The sequence below is a fragment of the Hyperoodon ampullatus genome (genome assembly GCF_949752795.1).
Source record: "Hyperoodon ampullatus genome assembly, chromosome: 1".
NCBI lineage: Eukaryota > Metazoa > Chordata > Mammalia > Artiodactyla > Ziphiidae > Hyperoodon > Hyperoodon ampullatus.
The window spans coordinates 196,328,281-196,351,346 of NC_136914.1; the positions used below are offsets into that span (position 1 = coordinate 196,328,281).

A 23,066-nucleotide genomic window follows, 5' to 3' on the forward strand; every position below is an offset into this window, starting at 1 on the left:
CCCATGCATCTAGATTTTAAATCTCAGGATGGCACTGCATAATCTTAGTTCAGCCTATTCTTTTTTTTTTTTTTTTGAATTTTTGAATTTTATTTTTTTATACAACAGGTTCTTATAAGTTATCTATTTTATACATGTTAGTGTATATATATCACTCCCAATCTCCCAATTCATCACACCACCACCACCACCCCACCACTTTCCCCCGTTGGTGTCCATACGTTTGTTCTCTACATCTGTGTCTCTATTTCTGCCCTGCAAACCAGTTCATCTGTACCATTTTTCTAGGTTCCACATAAGTGCATTAATATACGATATTTGTTTTTCTCTTTCTGACTGACTTCACTCTTACGACAGTGTCTAGACCCATCCACGTCTGTACAAATGACCCAATTTTGTTCCTTTTTATGGCTGAGTAATATTCCATTGTATATATGTGCCACATCTTCTTTATCCATTCGTCTGTCGATGGGCATTTTGGTTGCTTCCAAGACCTGGCTATTGTAAATAGTGCTGCAATGAACATTGGGGTGCATGTGTCTTTTTGAATTATGGTTTTCTGTGGTTATATGCCCAGTAGTGGGATTGCTGGGTCATATGGTAATTCTATTTTTAGTTTTTTAAGGAACCTCCATACTGTTCTCCATAGTGGCTGTATCCATTTACATTCCCACCAACAGTGAAAGAGGGTTCTCTTTTCTCCACACCCTCTCCAGCATTTGTTGTTTGTAGATTTTCTGGTGATGCCCCTTCTAACTGGTGTGAGGTGATACCTCATGGTAGTTTTGATTTGCATTTCTCTAATAATTAGTGATGTTGAGCAGCTTTTCATGTGCTTTGGCCATCTGTATGTCTTCTTTGGAGAAATGTCTATTTAAGTCTTCTGCCCATTTTTTGATTGGATTGTTTGTTTTTCTAATATTGAGCTGCATGAGCTGTTTATATATTTTGGAGATTAATCCTTTGTCAGTTGATTCGTTTGCAAATATTTTCTCCCATTCTGAGGGTTGTCTTTTTGTCTTATTTGTAGTTTCCTTTGCTTTGCAAAAGGTTTTAAGTTTCATTAGGTCTCATTTGTTTATTTTTGCTTTTATTTCCATTACTCCAGGAGGTGGATCAAAAAAGATCTTGCTGCTTTCCGTGCCTAGCGCAGCCATGGCTCGTGGTCCCAAGAAGCACCTGAAGCGCGTAGCAGCTCCAAAGCATTGGATGCTGGATAAACTGACTGGTGTGTTTGCTCCTCGTCCATCTACCGGTCCCCACAAGCTGAGGGAATGTCTCCCCGTAATTATTTTCCTAAGGAACAGACTTAAATATGCCCTAACAGGAGATGAAGTAAAGAAGATCTGCATGCAACGTTTCATTAAGATTGATGGCAAGGTCCGCACTGATATAACCTACCCTGCTGGTTTTATGGATGTCATCAGCATTGACAAGACTGGAGAGAATTTTCGTCTGATCTATGACACCAAGGGTTGCTTTGCTGTTCATCGTATTACACCTGAGGAAGCCAAGTATAAGTTATGCAAAGTGAGAAGGATCTTTGTGGGGACAAAAGGAATCCCTCATCTGGTGACCCATGATGCTCGCACCATCCGCTACCCTGATCCCCTCATCAAGGTGAATGACACCATTCAGATTGATTTGGAGACTGGCAAGATTACTGATTTCATCAAATTTGACACTGGTAACCTGTGCATGGTGACTGGAGGTGCTAACCTGGGAAGAATTGGTGTGATCACTAACCGGGAGAGACATCCTGGTTCTTTTGATGTAGTTCATGTGAAAGATGCCAACGGCAATAGCTTTGCCACCCGGCTCTCCAACATTTTCGTTATTGGCAAAGGCAACAAACCATGGATCTCTCTTCCTCATGGAAAGGGTATCCGCCTTACTATTGCTGAGGAGAGAGACAAGAGACTGGCAGCCAAACAGAGCAGTGGATAAAATGATCTCTAAATGACGTGATTGGGAAAGTCTTTGTACTTAGAAATGATGCTACATAATTAAAAGCCTCTTTAGTGTTAAAAAAAAATAAAAAAGATCTTGCTGTGATTTATGTCAAAGAGTGTTCTTCCTATGTTTCCTCTAAGAGTTTTATAGTGTCTGGTCTTACATTTAGGTCTCTAATCCATTTGAGTTTATTTTTGTGTATGGTTTTAGGGAGTGTCCTCATTTCCTTCTTTTACATGTAGCTGTCCAGTTTTCCCAGCACTGCTTATTGAAGAGACTGTCTTTTCTGCACTGTATATCCTTGCCTCCTTGTCATAGATTAGTTGACCATAGGTGCGTGGGTTTATCTCTGGGCTTTCTATCCTGTTCCATTGATCTATATTTCTGTTTTTGTGCCAGTACCATATTGTCTTGATTACTGTAGCTTTGTAATATAGTCTGAAGTCAGGGAGTCTGATTTCCTCCAGCTCCATTTTTTTCCCTCAAGCCCACTTTGGTTATTCGGGTCTTTTGTGTCTCCATACAAATTTTAAGACTTTTTGTTCTACTTCTGTAAAAAATGCCACTGGTAATTTGATAAGGATTGCACTGAATCTGTAGATTGCTTTGTGTAGCATAGTCATTTTCACAATATTGATTCTTCCAATCCAAGAACACGGTATATCTCTCCATCTGTTTGTGTCATCTTTGATTTCTTTCATCAGTGTCTTATAGTTTTCTGAGTACAGATCTTTCACCTCCTTAGGTAGGTTTATTCCTAGGTATTTTATTCTTTTTGTTGCAATGGTGAATGGGATTGTTTCCTTCATTTCTCTTTCTGATCTTTTGTTGTTAGTGTATAGGAATGCAAGAGATTTCTGTGCATTAATCTTGTATCCTGCAACCTTACCAAATTCACTGATTAGCTCTAGTAGTTTTCTGGTGGCATCTTTAGGATTCTCTATGTATAGTACCGTGTCATCTGAAAACAGTGACAGTTTTACTTCTTCTTTTCCCATTTGGATTCCTTTTGTTTCTTTTTCTTCTCTGATTGCCATGGCTAGGACTTCCAAAACTATGTTGAGTAATAGTGGCGAGAGTGGACATCCTTGTTCCTGATCTTAGAGGAAATGCTTTCAGTTTTTCACCATTGAGAATGATGTTTGCTGTGGGTTTGTCGTATATGGCCTTTATTATGTTGAGGTAGGTTCCCTCTCTGCTCACTTTCTGGAGAGTTTTTATCATAAGTGGGTGTTGAATTTTGTCGAAAGCTTTATTTGCATCTATTGAGATGATCATATGGTTTTTATCCTTCAATTTGTTAATATGGTGTATCACATTGATTGATTTGCATATATTGAAGAATCCCTTGCATCCCTGGGATAAATCCCACTTGATCATGGTGTATGATCTTTTTAATGTGTTGTTGGATTCTGTTTGCTGGTATTTTGTAGAGGATTTTTGCATCTATATTCATCAGTGATATTGGTCTGTAATTTTCTTTTTTTGTAGTATCTTTGTCTGGTTTTGGTATCAGGGTGATGGCGTCCTCATAGCATGAGTTTGGGAGTGTTTCTTCCTCTGCAATTTTTGGAAGAGTTTGAGAAGGATTGGTGTTAGCTCTTCTCTAAATGTTTGATAGAATTCACCCATGAAGCCATCTGGTCCTGGACTTTTGTTTGTTGGAAGATTTTTAATCACAGTTTCAATTTCATTACTTGTGATTGGTCTGTTCATATTTTCTATTTCTTCCTGGTTCAGTCTTGGAAGGTTATACATTTCTAAGAATTTGTCCATTTCTTCCAGGTTGTCCATTTTATTGGCATAGAGTTGCTTGTAGTAGTCTCTTATGATGCTTTGTATTTCTGCGGTGTCCATTGTAACTTCTCCTTTTTCATTTCTAATTTTATTGATTTGAGTTCTCTCCCTCTTTTTCATGATGAGTCTGGCTAAAGGTTTATCAGTTTTGTTTATTTTCTCAAAGAACCAGCTTTTAGTTTTATTGATCCTTGCTATTGTTTTCTTTGTTTATATTTCATTTATTTCTGTTCTGATCTTTATGTATTCTTTCCTTCTACTAACTTTGGGTTTTGTTTGTTCTTCTTTCTCTAGTTCCTTTAGGTGTAAGATTAGATTGTTTATTTGAGATTTTTCTTGTTTCTTGAGGTAGGTTATATTGCTACAAACTTCCCTCTTAGAACTGCTTTTGCTGTGTCCCATAGGTTTGGATCGTCATGTTTTCGTTGTAATTTGTCTCTAGGTATTTTTTTATTTCCTGTTTGATTTCTTAAGTGATCTCTTAGTTATTTAGTAACGTATTGTTTAGCCTCCATGTGTTTGTGTTTTTTACATGTTTTCCTTGTAATTTACTTCTAATCTCATAGTGTTGTGGTCAGAAAAGATGCTTGATGTGATCTTAATTTTCCTAAATTTACCAAGGCTTGATTTGTGACCCAAGATGTGATCTATCCTGGAGAATGTTCTGTGTGCACTTGAGAAGAACTGTAATCTGCTGTTTTTGGATAGAATGTGCTATAAATATCAATTAAATCTATCTGGTCTATTGTATCATTTAAAGCTTGTGTTTCCTTATTAATTTTCTGTCTGGATGATCTGACCATTGGTGTAAGTGAGGTGTTAAAGTCCCCCACTATTATTGTGTTACTGTCGATTTACTCTTATAATTCTTAGCAGTTGCCTTATGTATTGAGGTGCTCCTATGTTGGGTGCATATATATTTATAATTGTTATATCTTCTTGGATTGATCCCTTGATCATTATGTAGTGTCCTTCCTTGTCTCTTGTAACATTCTTTATTTCAAAGTCTATTTTATCTGATATGAGTATTGCTACTCCAGCTTTCTTTTTTTTTTTTTTTTTTTTCTTTCAGTACACGGGCCTCTCAGTGTTGTGACCTCTCCTGTTGTGGAGCACAGGCTCCAGATGCACAGGCTCAGCGGCCATGGCTCACAGGCGTAGCCACTCCGCGGCATGAGGGATCTTCCCAGACCGGGGCACGAACCCGTGTCCCCTGCATCGGCAGGCGGACTGTCAACCACTGCGCCACCAGGGAAGCCCTTGGCACTGTTTTTAACATAGTTGTTCTGTGTATATCTGTGTATACTAATCATGCTCTGTATATCTAATCTGTTGTTACTATTTGTTACATAGTTCTTCATCTTGGTTATTATATATTTACTCCAATTCAGGATTGTCTCCAGTTCTTTTCCACCTCACACAAGAACAGCAACAACAACACTGGCACACTTTAATGAGCATCCTCTAACATATCCTCTTAGGGACAAGAGAGAAATTCCTTTGAAGGGTATAACCAGGAGTGGACTTTTTTGGTCATAGGTTATGCACGTACTTGATTTGACTAAGTCATGCCAGCTGGATCATCAGAATAACTCAGCTATCAGAAGTTTTCTGTTTTATGATTACCTCATCCCCACTGCTCTCCAACAAAGCATCCTAGAATCTTCTATTCAATTCTATTTTCTCCTGTATCCCTTTTATCCTTCACACATCCATTGTGAGCAAGCCACTGGGGTTCTCCTCTCCCCCAGTAGCCTAGATCCAGATCCAGTTTATCACATTCCCCTTCAGGAATTTACAACACACAGTTGTATACTAAAGATAATTGTCATCTTCTAAAGGAGGTTTCTGTTTACTTTCCTTAAACACTTAAAACCCTGTGCCCATAATCTTTATACTTCTCCATGTTCCCCTTTCAACTCACAAATATTTCTTAGGATTATCTAATCACTAAGGTGGACTACAAGCAGGTTGGACAAAGAAATTTTTGACTTAGTCTCAAAAGAAGAAATGTAAATGGCTAATATGGGAGTGGAGTGGGGTGGGGGAGGGAGGTCCAGCTTCATTAGTAGTGCTTTCTTTTTTTTAAAATAAATTTATTTATTTATGTATTTATTTATTTATGGATGTGTTGGGTCTTCGTTGCTGCACTTGGGCTTCCTCTAGTTGTGGCAAGTGGGGGCTACTCTTCATTGTGGTGTGTGGGCTTCTCATTGAGGTGGCTTCTCGTTGCGGAGCACGGGCCCTAGGCACGTGGGCTTCAGTAGTTGTGACACGTGGGCTCAGTAGTTGTGGCTCACGGGCTCTAGAGCGCAGGCTCAGTAGTTGTGGCCCACAGGCTTAGCTGCTCCGCAGCATGTGGGATCTTCCCAGACCAGGGCTTGAACCCATGTCCCCTGCATTGGCAGGCAGATTTTTAACCACTGTGCCACTAGGGAATTCCAGTAGTACTTTTCAAAGAAAAGTAGTTTGAAATAATTAAGAGAAGTCCTTTTACTGATATAAAGTTGGGGAGTTTTTTAAAGATGTATAATCCATCTTTGGTGAGGTTTCAGGAAGATGGGCGCTTACACACAATGCTGGTAGGGAATGTAAAACTGTACAACCTTTTCACAAAGCAATTTGAAAATGTGTATCAAGGACCAAATAGTGACTTCACAGTGCAGAAAACTGGAAGGCATCATCTTGACTAAGTTATTAAAGCTAATATCACAAGTATTGGGATAAACCAGTATTATGCGCCTCCTGCTACAATGCATGAGAACACAACATCACTTCGGTAGTATTCTTACTAAAAATGTATAACCTGAATTGAATCATGAGGAAACAATGAAACCAAACCTAAACTGAGGGATCTTGTAAAACAGCTGGCCAATCTTCTTCAAAAGCGTCAAGGCTGGGCTTCCCTGGTGGCGCAGTGGTTGAGAATCTGCCTGCTAATGCGGGGGACACGGGTTCGAGTCCTGGTCTGGGAAGATCCCACATGCCGTGGAGCAACTGGGCCCGTGAGCCACAACTACTGAGCCTGCGCGTCTGGAGCCTGTGCTCCGCAACAAGAGAGGCCGCGATGGTGAGAGGCCCACGCACCGCGATGAAGAGTGGCCCCCACTTGCCGCGGCTGGAGAGAGCCCTCGCGCAGAAACGAAGAACCAACACAGCAAAAATAAATAAATTAATTAATTTAAAAAAAAAAAAAGCGTCAAGGTCATTCAGAATCAGCTACATAATTTACAGAGCCCTGGTAAAATTCAAATGTGAAATTTTCAAAATTTCTTTAAAAATGATGAAGAATTTCAAGACAACAATAACAGAGTATTAAATCAAATGTGCAGGGCAGGGCCCTGTGCCCTGAGTTAGCCCTGAGGTCATGAAAGAAAGAAAGACTGAGAAACTGTCCTGCATTGGAGGGGTAGAAGGAGACATGAAAACTGAAAGGAATGCTTGATCCTGCACCAGAGCAAGCACATTAGTGGGACAAAGTGAAATATTTAAGTAAGGTCTATAGATTAGGTAATAGTATGATAGCAATGTTTCATTATTTTGATAATTGTATTGTGGTTACATTAGATATTAATATTTGGGGAATCTAAATGAAGAGCGTATGGAAATACCTTGTGCTGTTTTTGCAAATTTTTGTAAGTCTCAAATTATTTCAAAATAAGTAAAAGTACAAGATGTGCGAGATCAGTGGGCATTGGAGTACTCACTGAAATTGTCTTGGAAAATAGAGCTTAAAGCTGGGTTTTGTATACATTTATTTATTTATTTTTGGCTGCATTGGGTCTTCGTTGCTGCAGCGAGCTTTCTCTAGCTGCAGCCAGCGGGGGCTACTCTTCGTTGCGGTGCGCGGGCTTCTCATTGTGGTGGCTTCTCTTGTTGCAGAGCGCGGGTTCTAGGTGCGTGGGCTTCAGTAGTTGTGGTGCGTGGGCTTCAGTAGTTGTGGTGTACAGGCTTAGTTGCTCGACGGCATGTGGGATCTTCCTGGACCAGGGCTCAAACCCGTATCCCCTGCGTTGGCAGGCAGATTCCTAACCACTGTGCCACCACGGAAGTCCCAAAGCTGGGTTTTGGATAATGGATGAGAATTTAATGGATAGAAAGGAGATTTAATTGGACATAGGACAAAAACATGTAAAGGAAAGCAAAATCTTTGGCTTTCAAGTCTAATAAAAAAATAAAATGTATATTTATATGATTTCAGATAAATTTTCCTGAGAAAATAGCCAAAGATATGTACAGATATTTATATACAGTGAATCAAACTGCACCAGTGTTTATAACAGTAAACAATTGGAAGACATCAAAATGTCCAATAATGGGGTGGGTTAAATAAGCTTTTTTTCATCCACAGATTAGGAAACAACACAGCAAATTAAATCATCTATAAAAGAGTATTCAATTAATATTGAATTTGATTAGTGCTGGGTAGAGGGATTGTGGCTTTTTAAAGGTTTTTCTGTTTATGTTTTATTGCAAAATGGCTTCCTGTTATACTTTTGTTATCAAAATACAGACATCACTGAAAAAATGAGAAATATTTAACCTACTTCAGGTCTGGCCTCAAACATTTCTGAAAATACTAACACTTAACAAATGTTAGTCCTCCTTATAGTGAATTTATGTAAAAACTCTCATTTGAGGGCTTCCCTGGTGGCGCAGTGGTTGAGAGTCCACCTGCCGATGCAGGGGACACGGGTTCGTGCCTCGGTCCGGGAAGATCCCACATGCCGCGGAGCGGCTGGGCCCGTGAGCCATGGCCGCTGAGCCTGCGCGTCTGGAGCCTGTGCTCTGCAACGGGAGAGGCCACAACAGTGAGACGCCTGCGCACCGCAAAAACAAAACAAAACAAAACAAAACAAAACAAAAACTCTCATTTGATTATAGCAGTACCAACTATTTGCAGAACAGATCATTGTTTTTGTAAGTCTGTGCATAGTCTTTAAATGTAGGCTTGTAGATGCTTTTTTCTCCAAATGTAGCTGAATGCCCTCTTGCAGCATAAAAAATATTTGCAACTCTTGCCTCTTCACAATTCATAGCTATGACATGTATTTGCAAGTGCTTTTCAGACTATTCTTTTAAAGAATTGCCATTTAATCAATTTTAAAATATCATAAAAAGGAGAAGTATAAAAATCGAAAAAACTCCATCATTCTCTTTTCATATCTATCCTTTTTGACCATTATCAAGCTAGAGATGCAGATTTTATATGTCATTATAATTATGATATGCAATTGTGTATCTCTACCTTTTATTTAATATTATTTTGTAAAATTTCCCCATATTTCTGTATTTCTATCATTTTAATTATCTTCATAATATTTCACTGATATACCTAGTTTTTCCTACACTTCCCATATTATTGACAATTTAAGTAATTTCTAATTTTTAACTATTAAGCATTTTGTTACAGGCATCTTTTTATAGCTTTTATTTTACTCTCTTGAATTATTTCCTTATGACAGATTCCCAGGAGTAGGATTGCAGTGCCTCTTGATATGTGGTATCAGTTTGCTTCCCCAAAGGACCAGTATGCATTTCTAGAACATCTCATCCGTCTCTTGGCTTGTGGCTGGCCCGCTGTGGTTTACCAAACAGCAGCTGCTTTGTGATCTTACTATCATTCATTTCCCACATGTGTCTCACCCTTCTGGTTAATCTGCAATACACATCTTCTCAATACTTGTTATCTATCTATAACCCACAACCTTAGTCCTAGTCACCTTCTCTTACCGGCTGAGGCTTTACCAGGCATGCATGGAATTTAAATCATTTGTGGAAGTTGAGGATGATTTCAGCAGCAATCCAAGTCACATAGTCACACAGAAGATTGTTTCACAGAACTTTTTTTTGGATTTTGATACCAAATTTATTCCACATCTTGTCAGCCAATTTTCAGATGGACATACTGACCACAATTTTGTTTAGTCAGTTTGTCATGAAAGACTCAGCTTTCAGATCTGTATATAGTGAGGACAACCTATAATTATTTTAGGTTTCACTAGTGCATACTCATACAAAACGAACCATCTTTAGGTTAAACGTTCATCCATGGACAATGAAATTGCATGTGTTTAAGAATGTAAATAGGAATCAGCATCAGGCAGTTTTTGGATTATGGTCTTGGGGATCATAGATATGCTTAATCTGTAGAGTTGGGAATTTCCTGGAAACTAGACACATATTTGATAGTAGTTTTATTCACCCATTTATTCATGTATTCTTTTAATAAATGTTTATTTCTACTATGTGCTTGACACTGTGGTTGATACTATTGCTAAGAAGGTGAACAAAACAGCCATACTCCCTCTCCTCATAGAGCTTGTAGTGTAGTGTGTGTGTGTGTGTGTGTGTGTGTGTACAAATGGCAACCAAATATATTTATATATATACATATAAAATTATAGCTGTGATACTGACTACAAAGAAAAAAGGTGCTATGAAATCATATAACTGGAGTCTAAGCAATTGGAGTGGAGATCAGAGAAGGCTTCTCTGAGGAGGTGACATTAAAACTGAGTCCTGAAAAAGCGTAGGAGTTAATCAGGTTAACAAGGTGGTGAAGAGTCTTCTAGGCAGGGGGACCAACATGCATGAAGACCCTTAAGGAGAAGGGGCTGAGCACATAATTTCAGAAACAGGGAAAAGTTGATGTGTCTGAAAAATGATGAGTGAGGAGAAAGGAAATGAAAGATGAGATTGGAGAGGCAGATAAAAATCAGCATAACACAGACCCAGGTCATCATGGAGAACAACCTAGATATAGAAGCTTGCACAAGGAGCTTTGTAGTAACTATGACAAAAAGAAGACCAATGCAACAGAAGTTCAGGGAGTTTAGGAGAGAAGTGGGAGGGGAGACTAGACAGGTAGACAGACCGTGAAGAGCTTTGTAGGTCATGAAAAAGATTTTGTCTCTGGCCTTAAGAGAATAGGAAGCCACTTACATTTGGATTAAGGAAGAGGATCCCTCACGAAGAGTACTTAGAAGAAACAGCCAAAATGTAGGAGAAAAAAATGGTGACAATAGAGAAATGAAACCTAAGGAAAAAGTGTTTCTTTTAAAAGGTTGAAAGGTTAATATAAAGGTGACTAAAAAAGCAGGGCAGTGACATGATCAGATATGTGTTTATTAAAAAGTACTTCAGCAGGACTTCCCTGCCGGTTCAGTGGTTAAGACTTCGCCTTCCAATGCAGGGGGTGCGGGTTCGATCCCTGGTTGCGGAGCTAAGAACCCACATGCCTCACAGCCAAAAAACCAAAACATAAAACAGAAGCAATATTGTAACAAATTCAATAAAAACTTTAAAAATGGTCCACATAAAAAAAATCTTAAAAAAAAAAGTACTTTGGTTGCAGCATGGGAAAATGTTTGAATGTGGCCCCAAGTGAATGTGGAGAGACCAGTTGGAGGGTAATTCTGTCACCCAGGAAAGAGATGATAGTAACTTAGTCTGGGTGGGTAGACAGAGTGTAAAGTGAGTACGTTTAGAGGATATTTACATTAGATCCTTAGACCTTATCCATCTTATAGCTGAAAGTTTGTAAGGGTCTCTCAGCTGTCTAATTTCAGAAGATCTAATGTAAAACATGGTGAACTACAGTGGATAACATTGTATTATATAATAAAAAAAAGATATTTAGGAGGGTAAAACAAACAGACTTTAGTGACTAGTTGGTACATTAGCTTTCTAAGGCTGTGATAACAAACTACCACAGATTTGGTGGTTTAAAACAACATAAATTTATTCTCTCACAATTCTGGAGACCAGAAGTCTGAAATCAAGATGTTGGCAGAGTTGGTTTCTTCTGAAGGCTCTGCAAGAGAATTCACTTCATGCCTCTCTCCTAATTGATGGCACCATCAGCAATCCTTTGTGTTCCTTTGGCTTATAGATGCCTAACTCCAGTCTCCTCCTCCATCTTCACATGGCCTTCTTCCCAGTGTCTCCATGTGGAGACATGGAGACACTCCATGTCTTCTCTTTTTCTTTCTTTTTATCCCCCACTATTATCACTATTTGATTTTTTTAAATTTAATTTTTATTTTATATTGGAGCATAGTTGATTTACAATGTTGTATTCGTTTCAGGTGTACAGCTAAGTGAATCAGTTATACATATACATATATTCATCCTTTTTCAGATTCTTTTCCCATGTAGGTTATTACAGAATATTAAGTAGAGCTCCTTGCGCTATACAGTAGGTCCTTGTTGGTTATCTATTTTAATATAGTAGTTTGTATATGTTAAACTCGAACTCCTAATTTATCCCTCTCCAAAATATGGAACACTTCATGAATTTGCATGTCATCCTTGCACAGGGGCCATGCTGATCTGCTCTGTATCATTCCAATTTTAGTATATGGGCTGCCGAAGTGAGCACTCCTCTTTTTTCTTTTATAATGACATCCATCACACCTATTTATTAGCTCTGTTAGGAGAGGGAGTATGTCTAATCCAGGATTATCTCATTTTGGGAGCCTTTTCTTAATTATATCTACAAAGACCCTTTTCTAAATAAAGTCACATTCACAGGTACTTGCAGTTAGGACTTGGATATATCTTTTGGGGGGACACAATTCAACCCACTACACCTGGATAAGGGGTAAGAAAGAGGGAGGTATCAAGGATGACTCTTGGGTTTTAGGTGTGTGAACTGAAGTACTGTCATTTGGTGAGATATGGAATATTATAATAGGAGCAGATTTGGAGAAGGCAATTATGAGTTTAGACTTGGACATATCATATTGGGATCAAGGTGACTTTGAGACTACCAAGCAGATATATTGGGTACACAGTTGGCATATAGGACCTGGAGAAACTGAGTGGAGGGTGGTGGTATGTATTAAGATGGAGAATGCTGGAAGAAAACTAGGAAAGACTCAGTCATGTTATGTTTATGATGTCTAAAAATATCTACATGTAAATATCAAGAAGGCATTTGGATTATAACGTTGGAGCTGTAGATAACAAATTCAAGAGTCCTCAGTTTATAGATGATCATTTAAATCATGAGATTGCCGAGGGTAAAGGGGGTTGAATAAGAAGAAAAGAGGGTTCAGAACTATTCCATTAGGAAATTTCAGCTAAAAAGGAAGAATTCTCTCTTCCCTTGAGGAGTCTGAGAAGTAGTGGCCAAAGAGGTAGGAGGAAAACTAAGAGAGTATGGCAACAATAGAATAATGAAAACTGAGGAAAAAGAGTGTTTCTTTTAAAAGGTTGAAAGCCAGGTGAAAGAGTGTTTCAAAATGGAGGGAGTGATTAACAGAATGAATGCTGTTGAAAGATCAAGCAAGAGAGAGACTGACATTTTTTTCCTTAAATTAGGGACAGGAAAGTCATTGATGAGGGTAAAGAAGTGTGGACAGAAGCTAGAATGGAGTAAATTGGGGCGGGGGGTGGGGGCAGGTGACGAGTGAGAAAATAGAGACATCTTTAAAACGGTATTTTTTGGAAATAACCTTACAAAAAGCTATAAACATAAAATAGTACAAAGAACACATGTATCTTTCCCAGATTTGCCTACTGTTAACATTTTCGAAAATTTTATTGAAGTATAGTTTACAATGTTGTGTTAAGCAAAGTGACTTGGTTGTCCATATATTTATTCTTTTTCACATTCTTTTCCATTATGGTTTATCACAGGATATTGAATATAGTTCCCTGTGCTATGCAATAGGACCTTGTTTTTTATCCACTGTTAACATTTTATCCCATTTACTTTATCCCTTGTTCTGTGTGTATGTGTGTGCATGCATAATATTTTTTTCTAAATCATTTGAGGGTAAATTATGTATATCATGGCCTTTTATCCCAAATACTCCAGTGTACATTTCCTAAGAGCAGAAATATTTTCTTACAGAATATAGCAATTGTTCATTATAAATATCAGTTTTTACGTTGACACCTTTACTTAATACACTGTGCTGCGACTTCCCTGGTGGCGAAGTGGTTAAGAATCCGCCTGCCAATACAAGGGACACGGGTTCAATCCCTGGTCTGGGAAGATCCCACATGCCGCGGAGCAACTAAGTCCGTGCACCACAACTACTGAGCCTAAGCCTGCGCTCTAGAGCCTGCAAGCCACAACTACTGAGCCCGTGCGCCTAGAGCCTGTGCACCACAACAAAGAGCAGCCCCTGCTCGCTGCAACTAGAGAAAGCCCGCGGGCAGCAACAAAGACCCAACGCAGCCAAAAATAAATTAAATAAATAAATAAATTTATGGAAAAAAATATCCACTGTGCTTATGACAATTGTGTCAGATGATCTAATAAAGTCCTTCATAGAATGTTTTCCTTTTCTCTACCTAATACAAAACCCAGTTTAGGGGCAGGTATTGCATGTACTTGTCATATTGTTTTAATTTTATTTAATCTCAAGCCTGTCCACAGCTTTTATTTGCCTTCTATGATACTGCCTTTTTTTGAAGAATAGAGTACCCCCCATTTCATTTTTTAAAATAGAATGTTCCTCATTTCAAGTTCATCTGATGATTTTGTGTGATTAGACTGAGGTTGTACATCCTTGGCCACACTGTATCCTTCTCAGGGTATCACATCTGGAGGTGCACAATGTGTAAACATCTCTTTAAAGAAGCTCGCTTGTTCAGGGAAGGAGAGAGATAGGTTATAGCTATAAGGCAGCATTTTCCAACCTTGGCTATAAATTAGAATGACTTGAGTGGCTTTTAATACCAGTGTAAAGGCTCCTCCTCCAGAGATATTGACTGAATTTGTCTTGGGTGTGGCCCAGACATCAGCATTTTAAAAAAAACCTCCCTAAATGTTGCTGCTAATGTGCAGCTTAGTGAGAAAAAGTGTATGTGGGTGTTAATGATGGTGATTTAACATGATAGAAGGTTAAGCTTTTGAATGTTATTTGGAAATCCAGTGTAACAAGAAAAAACTTGATTAAAGAAAGAGGAGCTTTGAGGTCTTTTTTGGAGGCCTTTGTACTCTCCTTGAGTACAATTGTAGCAAAATAATAGTATGGGATAATGGTACCATTCTTCACTCTTCAATAATGAGAATTGGGTCATACACACAGAATATGACTAGTTACGTGTTTTGTTTTTAAAGGAAGGAAATTCTTTTTAAAAATTTTTTTAATTTATTTTGTGTTTGGCTGCGTTGTGTCTTCGTTGCTGCGCACGAGCTTTTCTCTAGCTGCGGCAAGTGGGGGCTACTCTTCGTTGCAGTGCGCAGGCTTCTCATTGCAGTGGCTTCTCTTCTTGCAGAGCACGGCCTCTAGGTGCGCGGGCTTCAGTAATTGTGGCACATGGGCTCAGTAGTTGTGGCTCATGGGCTCTAGAGTGCAGGCTCAGTAGTTGTGGCGCATGGGCTTAGTTGCTCCGCAGCATGTGGGATCTTCCCAGACCAGGCTCAAACCCGTGTCCCTGCATTAGCAAGCAGATTCTTAACCACTGTGCCATCAGGGAAACCCTAATTACATGTGTTTTGAGAATTTCTGTGAAAGTCTAATTTCTCAGAAATGTAAGAATCCAAGTACACCAATAGTTTTTCATATTTTAATATTAATATTTTACAGCAGAGATTAAGAATATGCCTTCTCATCATAATGATTTCATCTGATTTATAGGACTGTACCAGGATATATTATTTATGCCTGAGTTGTAGTAATGTAATATGGTATCAAAAGTTTTTGATGTCAAACTCTTAAGGACCACAGAAAGGATATGCTACACCTTGAAAGCAGATTTTTTTTTCTTTGTAAGATAGGATATGATACTACTTATCAGATAAGTCAGAAACTTTTATTGTTGAAAGTGGGACATATAACCACTAATCACTAAGAAGAACCACTATCATTGTTTATTATGCAATACATATTACTGTAGACAAAGTTACAAAATATAAATGTGTCAATTTTGAAGTCTGCACTGATAAAATAGAAGGGTTGTATGGGCTATTATGGTTCATAAAACCTTCTTCTATTGACCGTGGGAGAGAAAGGAGTTGAACAAAATAAACAATTTGAAGAAACTATTTTTAAAAGAGTATGATTTCATAGAGGAAGAAGTAGAGTGGTTGCTTGAAAAAAATAACAAGTTAGGGAAGGTTTGACAGCAGGAAGAAAATTGCAAGGATAAATTCTCTAGGCATAGAGGAAAAAGGTTGAAAATACAAACGATTGAGATTAGATTCTCTTAGCTACCCTCATCTTTACCATCGTACAGCTATACTTATGTCTAGATATCTCCTACATTAAATTTTTTTATTGGGGTGAAATTCACATAAAATAAAGCCATTTAAAAACGTGCAATTTTAGCTTTTTGCAGGCGGCGGGGACGGAGGTGGGCTGGCGGATCCGCGCGGCCTCGGAGGCAGAGCCCGGGTCCCCGCCCGCCCCAGCGCCCGCCGCCGGCCGAGCCCCGCGCCCCGCGTTTCCGTCCTGGGTCGCGGTGGCCGGAGGCGCACCCGGGTCCGTGGGACAGGCGGGCGCAGAGGTCGCTTGTGTTGGGGGGGCGGGGTACGGCGAGGTTCCGGCGCCTCTGCGGAAGATCGCGGGTCCAGGGCTGGGGGCGCCGCGGCTTGCTATGCTCTCCGCACTTTCCCGGCTCTGAAGCCTCGAGAACACAGCTAGGCAGCAGTAGTTTAATAGGGAGTTTGCCTGCTGGGAAGTAGGGGCCCGCTGGGGTCTCAGTTCTTGGCTGGCCCCGGAACCGAGGTTGCCAGGCGTGTGATGGCAGCAGGTAGGAGTGAGCCGCTGGTGCAGTGATGAGCAGGAGAGGAAGGACGGCGGCTGTTGGCCTGTGAACCTAGGCAAGAATGACCAGCCAACACAATCCAGACCAAGGTCCGTGGGCCCAGCTCGGTCCTGTGTGGCTGGTCAGTGGAATAGACCTGCAGGTGTGGCTCTTGTCACTCTAGGACTGGCTTCAAGACAGATCCTGCTGATAAGCCCAGGGCATAGTCCTCAGTTCTCCAGGAGAGTGCGCCGGAGTGGAGCCAGGGGGTTGTGCCCGACTCAGCACGGCGGCCACGCACGTCCAGTCTGCGGGCAAGGGCAGTGGGAAGCCGGGGGAAGTCATGGCTTTGGGAATGTCCTCTGATGAAAAAGAACCTGCAGGCTTATCAAATAACTTTTGTGTAGAACGTTGGTGTGTTGAAAAGCAGTTCTGTGTGCTTTTGCCCCTTGGTGTGGATCAGCAGTGCTGAGGCAGCAGGCGTGATACAGAAGTGTGAGCAGAGACCATCTGGAATCCCCAAACTCCAGGGAAACTAGAGGTAACAGCCAGCCTAGTGAAGAGGACAGGAGTTGGAGGCCGGTGGCGGTGGCAGCAGCCCAGCAGGTGCCCCTCGTCTCAGGGCCTTAGTCCTGGCTCCAGCTGGGTGGTCAGGGGATTTGCAAAGTCTTCTGGGCGAGCAGAGCCCACAGTCCTGAGCTGTTCTTCGCTGTGGTCATCTGCCCCCATCCAAGGGGAGAAATCTAGATGAGGTTTAAGAATCAGTGCTTTAAGAATGTGGATCTCGTAGTTGAAACCTTGGAACATGTGTTTTCAGCACAAGGCGTTGCAGTGAACGGAAGGATTTAACGCCTTTTCAAGGAGGGTGTCTCCGTGTGGGCAGAACTAGAGAATAAATGGGTCTTAAATAAACAACAACAAAAATGTATAATTTGGGACTTCCCTGGTGGCACAGTGGTTAAGAATCCGCCTGCCAATTCAGGGGACACGGGTTCGAGCCCTGGTCCGGGCAGATCCCACATGCCGCAGAGCAGCTAAGCCCGTGCACCACAACTACTGAGGCTGCAGTCTAGAGCCCGCGGGCCACAACTACTGAGCCTGCGTGCTGCAACTACTGAAGCCCGCGCACCTAGAGCCTGTGCTCTGCAACAAGAGAAGCCATCGCAATGAGAAGCCCGTGAACCGCATCGAAGAGTAGCCCCCGCTCGCAGCAACTAGAGAACGCCCACACGCAGCAATGAAGACCCAACGCAGCCAAAACTAAACTAAAAAAAAAAAAAAGTGCAATTCAATGGCATTTAGTACATTCACAGTGTCATGCAACCACCACCTGTATCTTGTTCTAAAACATGTTCATCACACAAAAGAAAACCTCATATCCATGAGGCATTCCTGCCCTATTTTTCCCATTTCCCCAGCCATTGACAATCTCCAATCTGCTTTCTTTCTCTATGGATTTACCTATTCTGGACAGTTCATATAAATGGAATTATATAATATGTGACCTTTTGTGTCAGGCTCCTTTTACTTAGCATAATGTTTTTGAGATTCATCCACTTTGTAGCATGTATTAGTACTTAATTCCTTTATGACTGAGTAATCGTCTGTTGTGTGTATATATCACATTCTGTTTATCCACTCCTCTATTGATGGACATTTCGGTTGCTTCCATCTTTTGGTTTTTATGAATAGTGCAGCTGTGAACATTCATGTACAAGTTTTTGTTTGAACATCTGTTTTCAATTCTTTTGGGTATATACCTAGGAGTAGAATTGCTGGGTCATATGGTAATTCTATGTTACTGAGGAACAACCAAACATTTTCCACAGCAGCTATACCATTTTACATTTCTACCAGCAATGTGTAAGGGTTCCACTTTCTCCACATCCTCTACAACACCTGTTATTTTCGACTTTTTTGATTATAGTCCTCCTAGTGGGTGTGAGTGCTATTTCACTGAGGTTTTGATTTGCATTTCCCTGGTGATTAATTATGTTGAGCATCATTTCATATGCTTATTAACAGATATTAGCATATCTTCTTCAGAGAAATGTCTGGTCAAGTCCTTTACTCATTTAAAAAAATTTTTTTTTTATTTTTGGCTGCGTTGGGTCTCCGTTGCTGCGCGCGGGCTTTTCTCTAGTTGCGGTGAGCAGGGGCTACTCTTCGTTACGGTGCACGGGCTTCTCATTGCGGTGGCTTCTCTTGTTGCAGAGCACGGGCTCTAGGCTCGCGGGCTTCAGTAGTTGTGGCACGTGGGCTCAGTAGTTGTGGCTTGCGGGCTCTAGAGCACAGGCTCAGTAGTTGTGGCACATGGGCTTAGTTGCTCCGCGGCATGTGGAATCTTCCTGGACCAGGGCTGGATCCCGTGTCTCCTGCATTGGCAGGTGGATTCTTAACCACTGCGCCACCAGCAAAGCCCCTTTACTCATTTTAAAATTGGGTTGTTTGTCTTCTTGTAGTTGAGTTCTTTATATATTCTGGATAGTAGACCCTTATATATATATATATGAATTCCAAATATTTTCTACTTTTCTATATTAGCTTTTCCACCTGTGTCTTGGAGGTCATTTCTTCTGAAAGATCTTTTTTTTTATTATTATTTTTTTAAATTAGTTTCTGCTTTATAACAAAGTGAATCAGTCATACATATACATCTGTTCCCCCATCCCTTCCCTCTTGCATCTCCCTCCCTCCCACCCTCCCTATCCCACCCCTCCAGGCGGTCACAAAGCACCGAGCTGATCTCCCTGTGCTATGCGACTGCTTCCCACTATCTATCTACCTTACGTTTGGTACTGTATATATGTCCATGCCTCTCTTTCGCTTTGTCACAGCTTACCCTTCCCCCTCCCCATATCCTCAAGTCCATTCTCAAGTAGGTCTGTGTCTTTATTCCCGTTTTACCCCTAGGTTCTTCATGACATTTTTTTCCTTAAATTCCATATATATGTGTTAGCATACGGTATTTGTCTTTCTCTTTCTGAGTTACTTCACTCTGTATGACAGACTCTAGGTCTATCCACCTCATTACAAATAGCTCAGTTTCGTTTCTTTTTATGGCTGAGTAATATTCCATTGTATATATGTGCCACATCTTCTTTATCCATTCATCCGATGATGGACACTTAGGTTGTTTCCATCTCCGGGCTATTGTGAATAGAGCTGCAATGAACATTTTGGTACATGTCTCTTTTTGAGTTATGGTTTTCTCAGGGTATATGCCTAGTAGTGGGATTGCTGGGTCCTGAAAGATCTTGATACTAAATGTATTGCTAACTATGCCCTAGCCACTTAGTCTTTACTTAGGGCCTTGAAAAATGCTCATTATAAAAGACACTTGACGTTTCTTAAACTGGGTGCTAGGTACATGGATGACCATTTTATTTACACATTTTAGTACTCATATATAGGTTACATTCACTCTTGTGCGTGCGTATATATATTTTAAAGGCTTGACAATGCTGCTTCCTCTAATTCTCCATTCTCCTACTACTGTCCTTTCATTGACATACTTCTAGAATGAGCTGTCTATATTTGCCAGTTCATTTTATCCACAACTAGTGCCTCTTTAATCCCTCGCAATACGGCTTATTTGTCCATCCTGAAATAGCGACACCTTTGAGTCTCTGTTCCATCTCCATCTTTAGTCTTTCTTCCTAGATGATGTTACTCATGACTCACCTAGTTGCATTATGCAGATGACTCTTCAATCTGCGTCTTTAAACCGAAGCCCTAACCCAAGATTTAGAACTCTATATGCTGGATATTCTTACTTTACCAGATATATTTCTCCTATTAATCAAGTTATTTCCAATCCAAATCCCTATTTCTTCAAACCACATCAGTTTCAGTCTCAAGAGTTTTGTAGTAATTTGGCTGGTTCCTCCCTCTTCAGTCACTCCTTATATCTGATCAGTTATCACATCTGGTGATTTCTACGCTTCATTTCCACTCATTGCTTATTACCCCCATTTTAATCCATTTTCATGGGCTGCTGGAATTATTTCAATAGCCCTCTCTGCCTGACTCTACTTCCTATTTCTCCTTAAGTGATAATGGAAATCTTTAAGAGAGGGCGATGTGATGAAACGTGGTCCTAGATAAGAAAGATAGCTTTGGTAGTATTGGGGAAGATGAAGTGGAGAAGGAAGAGTTTTGACCTGAGGCGAAGAAACCCTAAATTGTGGCAATGGAGCGGTGGATATAAAAGCGTAAAGTCGACTAGCGACCAATTAGAGCTGGAAGGACTTACATCTAACATACTGTATTCTACTCCCATAAATTAAGTACGTCAAGTGAATTTTTGCTAAGCGAGCCATACCCGGGCTTCTGTAAGGACCGTCACGTTCCGCGTGGGCCAACCAGCCTCCGGCATCCAGACGCCGGATCCCAGATTGGCAGTTGGAGTGTCACGGAGCGGGTCTCTCTAGCTACCGTCTCTATGGTTCGTGGAATCTCCAGGTCGGGACTTGACCGGTCTGGCTTTTGCGCGTGCGCTAGCCCAGGCGGGTGCCCGCCCTCCCGCAACAGCCGAATTCCCGGGAGGGAGGGGCGGGTCTGGGAACGCTGCGGCGGCAGCCGCTGCTGCCCCAGCACTCAGGGCTCTTCCCGGACCGAGCCCGTGCCTCCTCGGGCGGCGCTTACCCGGCCCCAGATGGTGGGTCCGGAGGATGCCGGAACCTGCTCGGGAAGAAACCCCAAGTTGCTCCCTGTGCCGGCGCCCGAGCCCGCAGGCCTGGACGGGAAGATGATTCGGGCCACGGGCGGCTTTGGCGGAGGCGCCGGCGCTGTGGAGACTCCGGAGGAGCAGGAGGAGGAAGAAGAGGAGGAGGAGACGCCGCCGCCTCAGCAGCTCCTTAGGCGTTATCTCGCGGCGACCGGGGGGCAGCTGGAGCCCGGGCTGTGCTACTGTCCGCTCCCCGCCGGACAGCCCCGCGTTCTGCCGTGCTCGGCAGCCCCGCACTCGGACGCCTGCCCGCCGGACGCGGGATCCAAGCACCGCGGCGCGGAGGCGGCAGATGCCCGCGCAGCGCGGCACGGAGGCATGACCAACGGGGACTCGGACTTTCTGCCGGTCCCGGACTATCGCGACCTGGACCGCGCCGGCGGCCGGGAGCCGCGCCACCGCCGCCTCCGCCCGGAGGGGCCTGGCGACGAGGGCGCGGACGGCGCGGGCAGCCCGTCCGACTGGGCCGCGCCGCTCGAGGGCCCGCTGCGGAGCTGCTGCCTGGCGGCGGCGGACGCCGAAAGGCCCGAGGATGCGGGCAGCGGCTCGGGGGGCAGTCCGGCCAGCAGCGGCAGTGGCAGCGAGGACTTGGAGCAGCCGGGAGCCGGCCCCGGGGGTCCCGAGGAGGGCGCGTCGCCTGTCACCTCGGCCGAGAGGACTAGCGGAGGCGCCGGCGCCGAGTCGCGCCTCGTTTTCGCCGACGTTCACTTGAACTCTCGGAACACATTCGAGGTGAGCCGCCACCAGAGCGCCCGCGACCACCTGCCGCCGTCGGGGCCGCCGGTGCCCTCGCCTGCCGCGGAGCAGGGCCCCGCGGGGACCTCGGCCCGGGCTCGACGGAGCGGCGGCTTCGCCGACTTCTTCGCCAGGTACAGCGCAGACTGCGCCGGGGTTCGGGGAGGGCTCGGGCCGGGAGCTGGCGGAGAGCGGCGTGGAGGCTCTCGCTGGCGTCCGGATTGAGCTTTGATTTTTCACCAGGGGAAGAGGAACTAGGTCTGCATTGTGTTTCGGAGAAGGTGTGAGCGCGGGGAGCCAATCTTTCTGTTCCCTTGTCCGCTGGACGGTCTACCTGCCATTCACACCTGGTTTCTGTGTTTTCAGGCCGGCGTGCTAGTGCCTTACCTACAGTTTTCCCTCTTCCGGAAAAACAGACCACCTTCCTCGTCCCCATGTACTACAAAGGATTAGGGGCGGGTGGCCGTGCGGTGCGGTGCGTGTGTATGGGTGCGGTTGTGAAAGAGAAAGGGAAGTCATTTTGCAGAGCTATTTGCGTGGAGTCTAAACCCATTCAAGTAGTTTGGGAATTCTTGAAAGTAGAGGTGGTTGTGTTTCATAGCCTTTAACAGCTTGTTTCAGTGGTCTTTATTAAAATGCTGTCAGTTTGGTGTTTAGAATTTGATCCCAGCCTTTAAAGCCAAATTACTATGGCGCTTTATGTAGAAAATCCCTCTTTACATTTACCAGATAGGCCTCTACCTTTTTAAAGCATCTTCTTTTTAATTTTTTATGGTGTTGTGTATGTGATTTGACCTGCTATTTTTGAAATTAAATTATGGTGCTGGACACGGCAGGGTTCAGAGTGGGACTTTGATAGGGGTAAATATGTCGTTAGAAAATACTCATCTTAATGTACATTAATGAAAAAGCAATTTCTTTTGGGTCAGATTTTAACACGCTTATTTTTTTTTAAGTCTCTAGGAAAACAGGAAAATATTCCCAACTTGTAAAACCCTCCCTTTCAAAGTTCTTTCTCCTTTCTCTTGTGTTTTTGTTCCCTTTTCAGGGATCTTGACAAAAACCAGAAATAAAAGAAATAAGGAATGCGACTCAAGTTTTAGAGGACTATACAGTTAGTGTGCCTATTTGTAGACACACAGGC

The 23,066-nt window shown here is 42.4% G+C and overlaps 2 protein-coding genes across 2 annotated transcripts in view; both read left to right on the forward strand.

Annotated features, from left to right (window-relative positions):
- Window positions 1-1,140: 1,140 nt before the first annotated feature.
- LOC307060071 (small ribosomal subunit protein eS4-like) lies at window positions 1,141-2,042 on the forward strand. The gene has a single exon (XM_079714418.1). The coding sequence runs from the start codon at window positions 1,156-1,158 to the stop codon at window positions 1,945-1,947; it is 792 nt and encodes a 263-aa protein (XP_079570544.1). The 5' UTR covers window positions 1,141-1,155; the 3' UTR covers window positions 1,948-2,042.
- Window positions 2,043-21,100: 19,058 nt separating this feature from the next.
- Window positions 21,101-23,066, forward strand: part of TBC1D12 (TBC1 domain family member 12) — a gene marked incomplete at its 3' end in the record, with an annotated part of 94,817 nt that continues 92,851 nt past the window's right edge. The window contains exon 1 of the mRNA XM_079705189.1: window positions 21,101-22,056. Within this exon, the coding sequence (XP_079561315.1) occupies window positions 21,116-22,056 (941 nt within the window). The 5' untranslated portion in view covers window positions 21,101-21,115. The remainder of the gene's footprint in view (window positions 22,057-23,066) is intronic.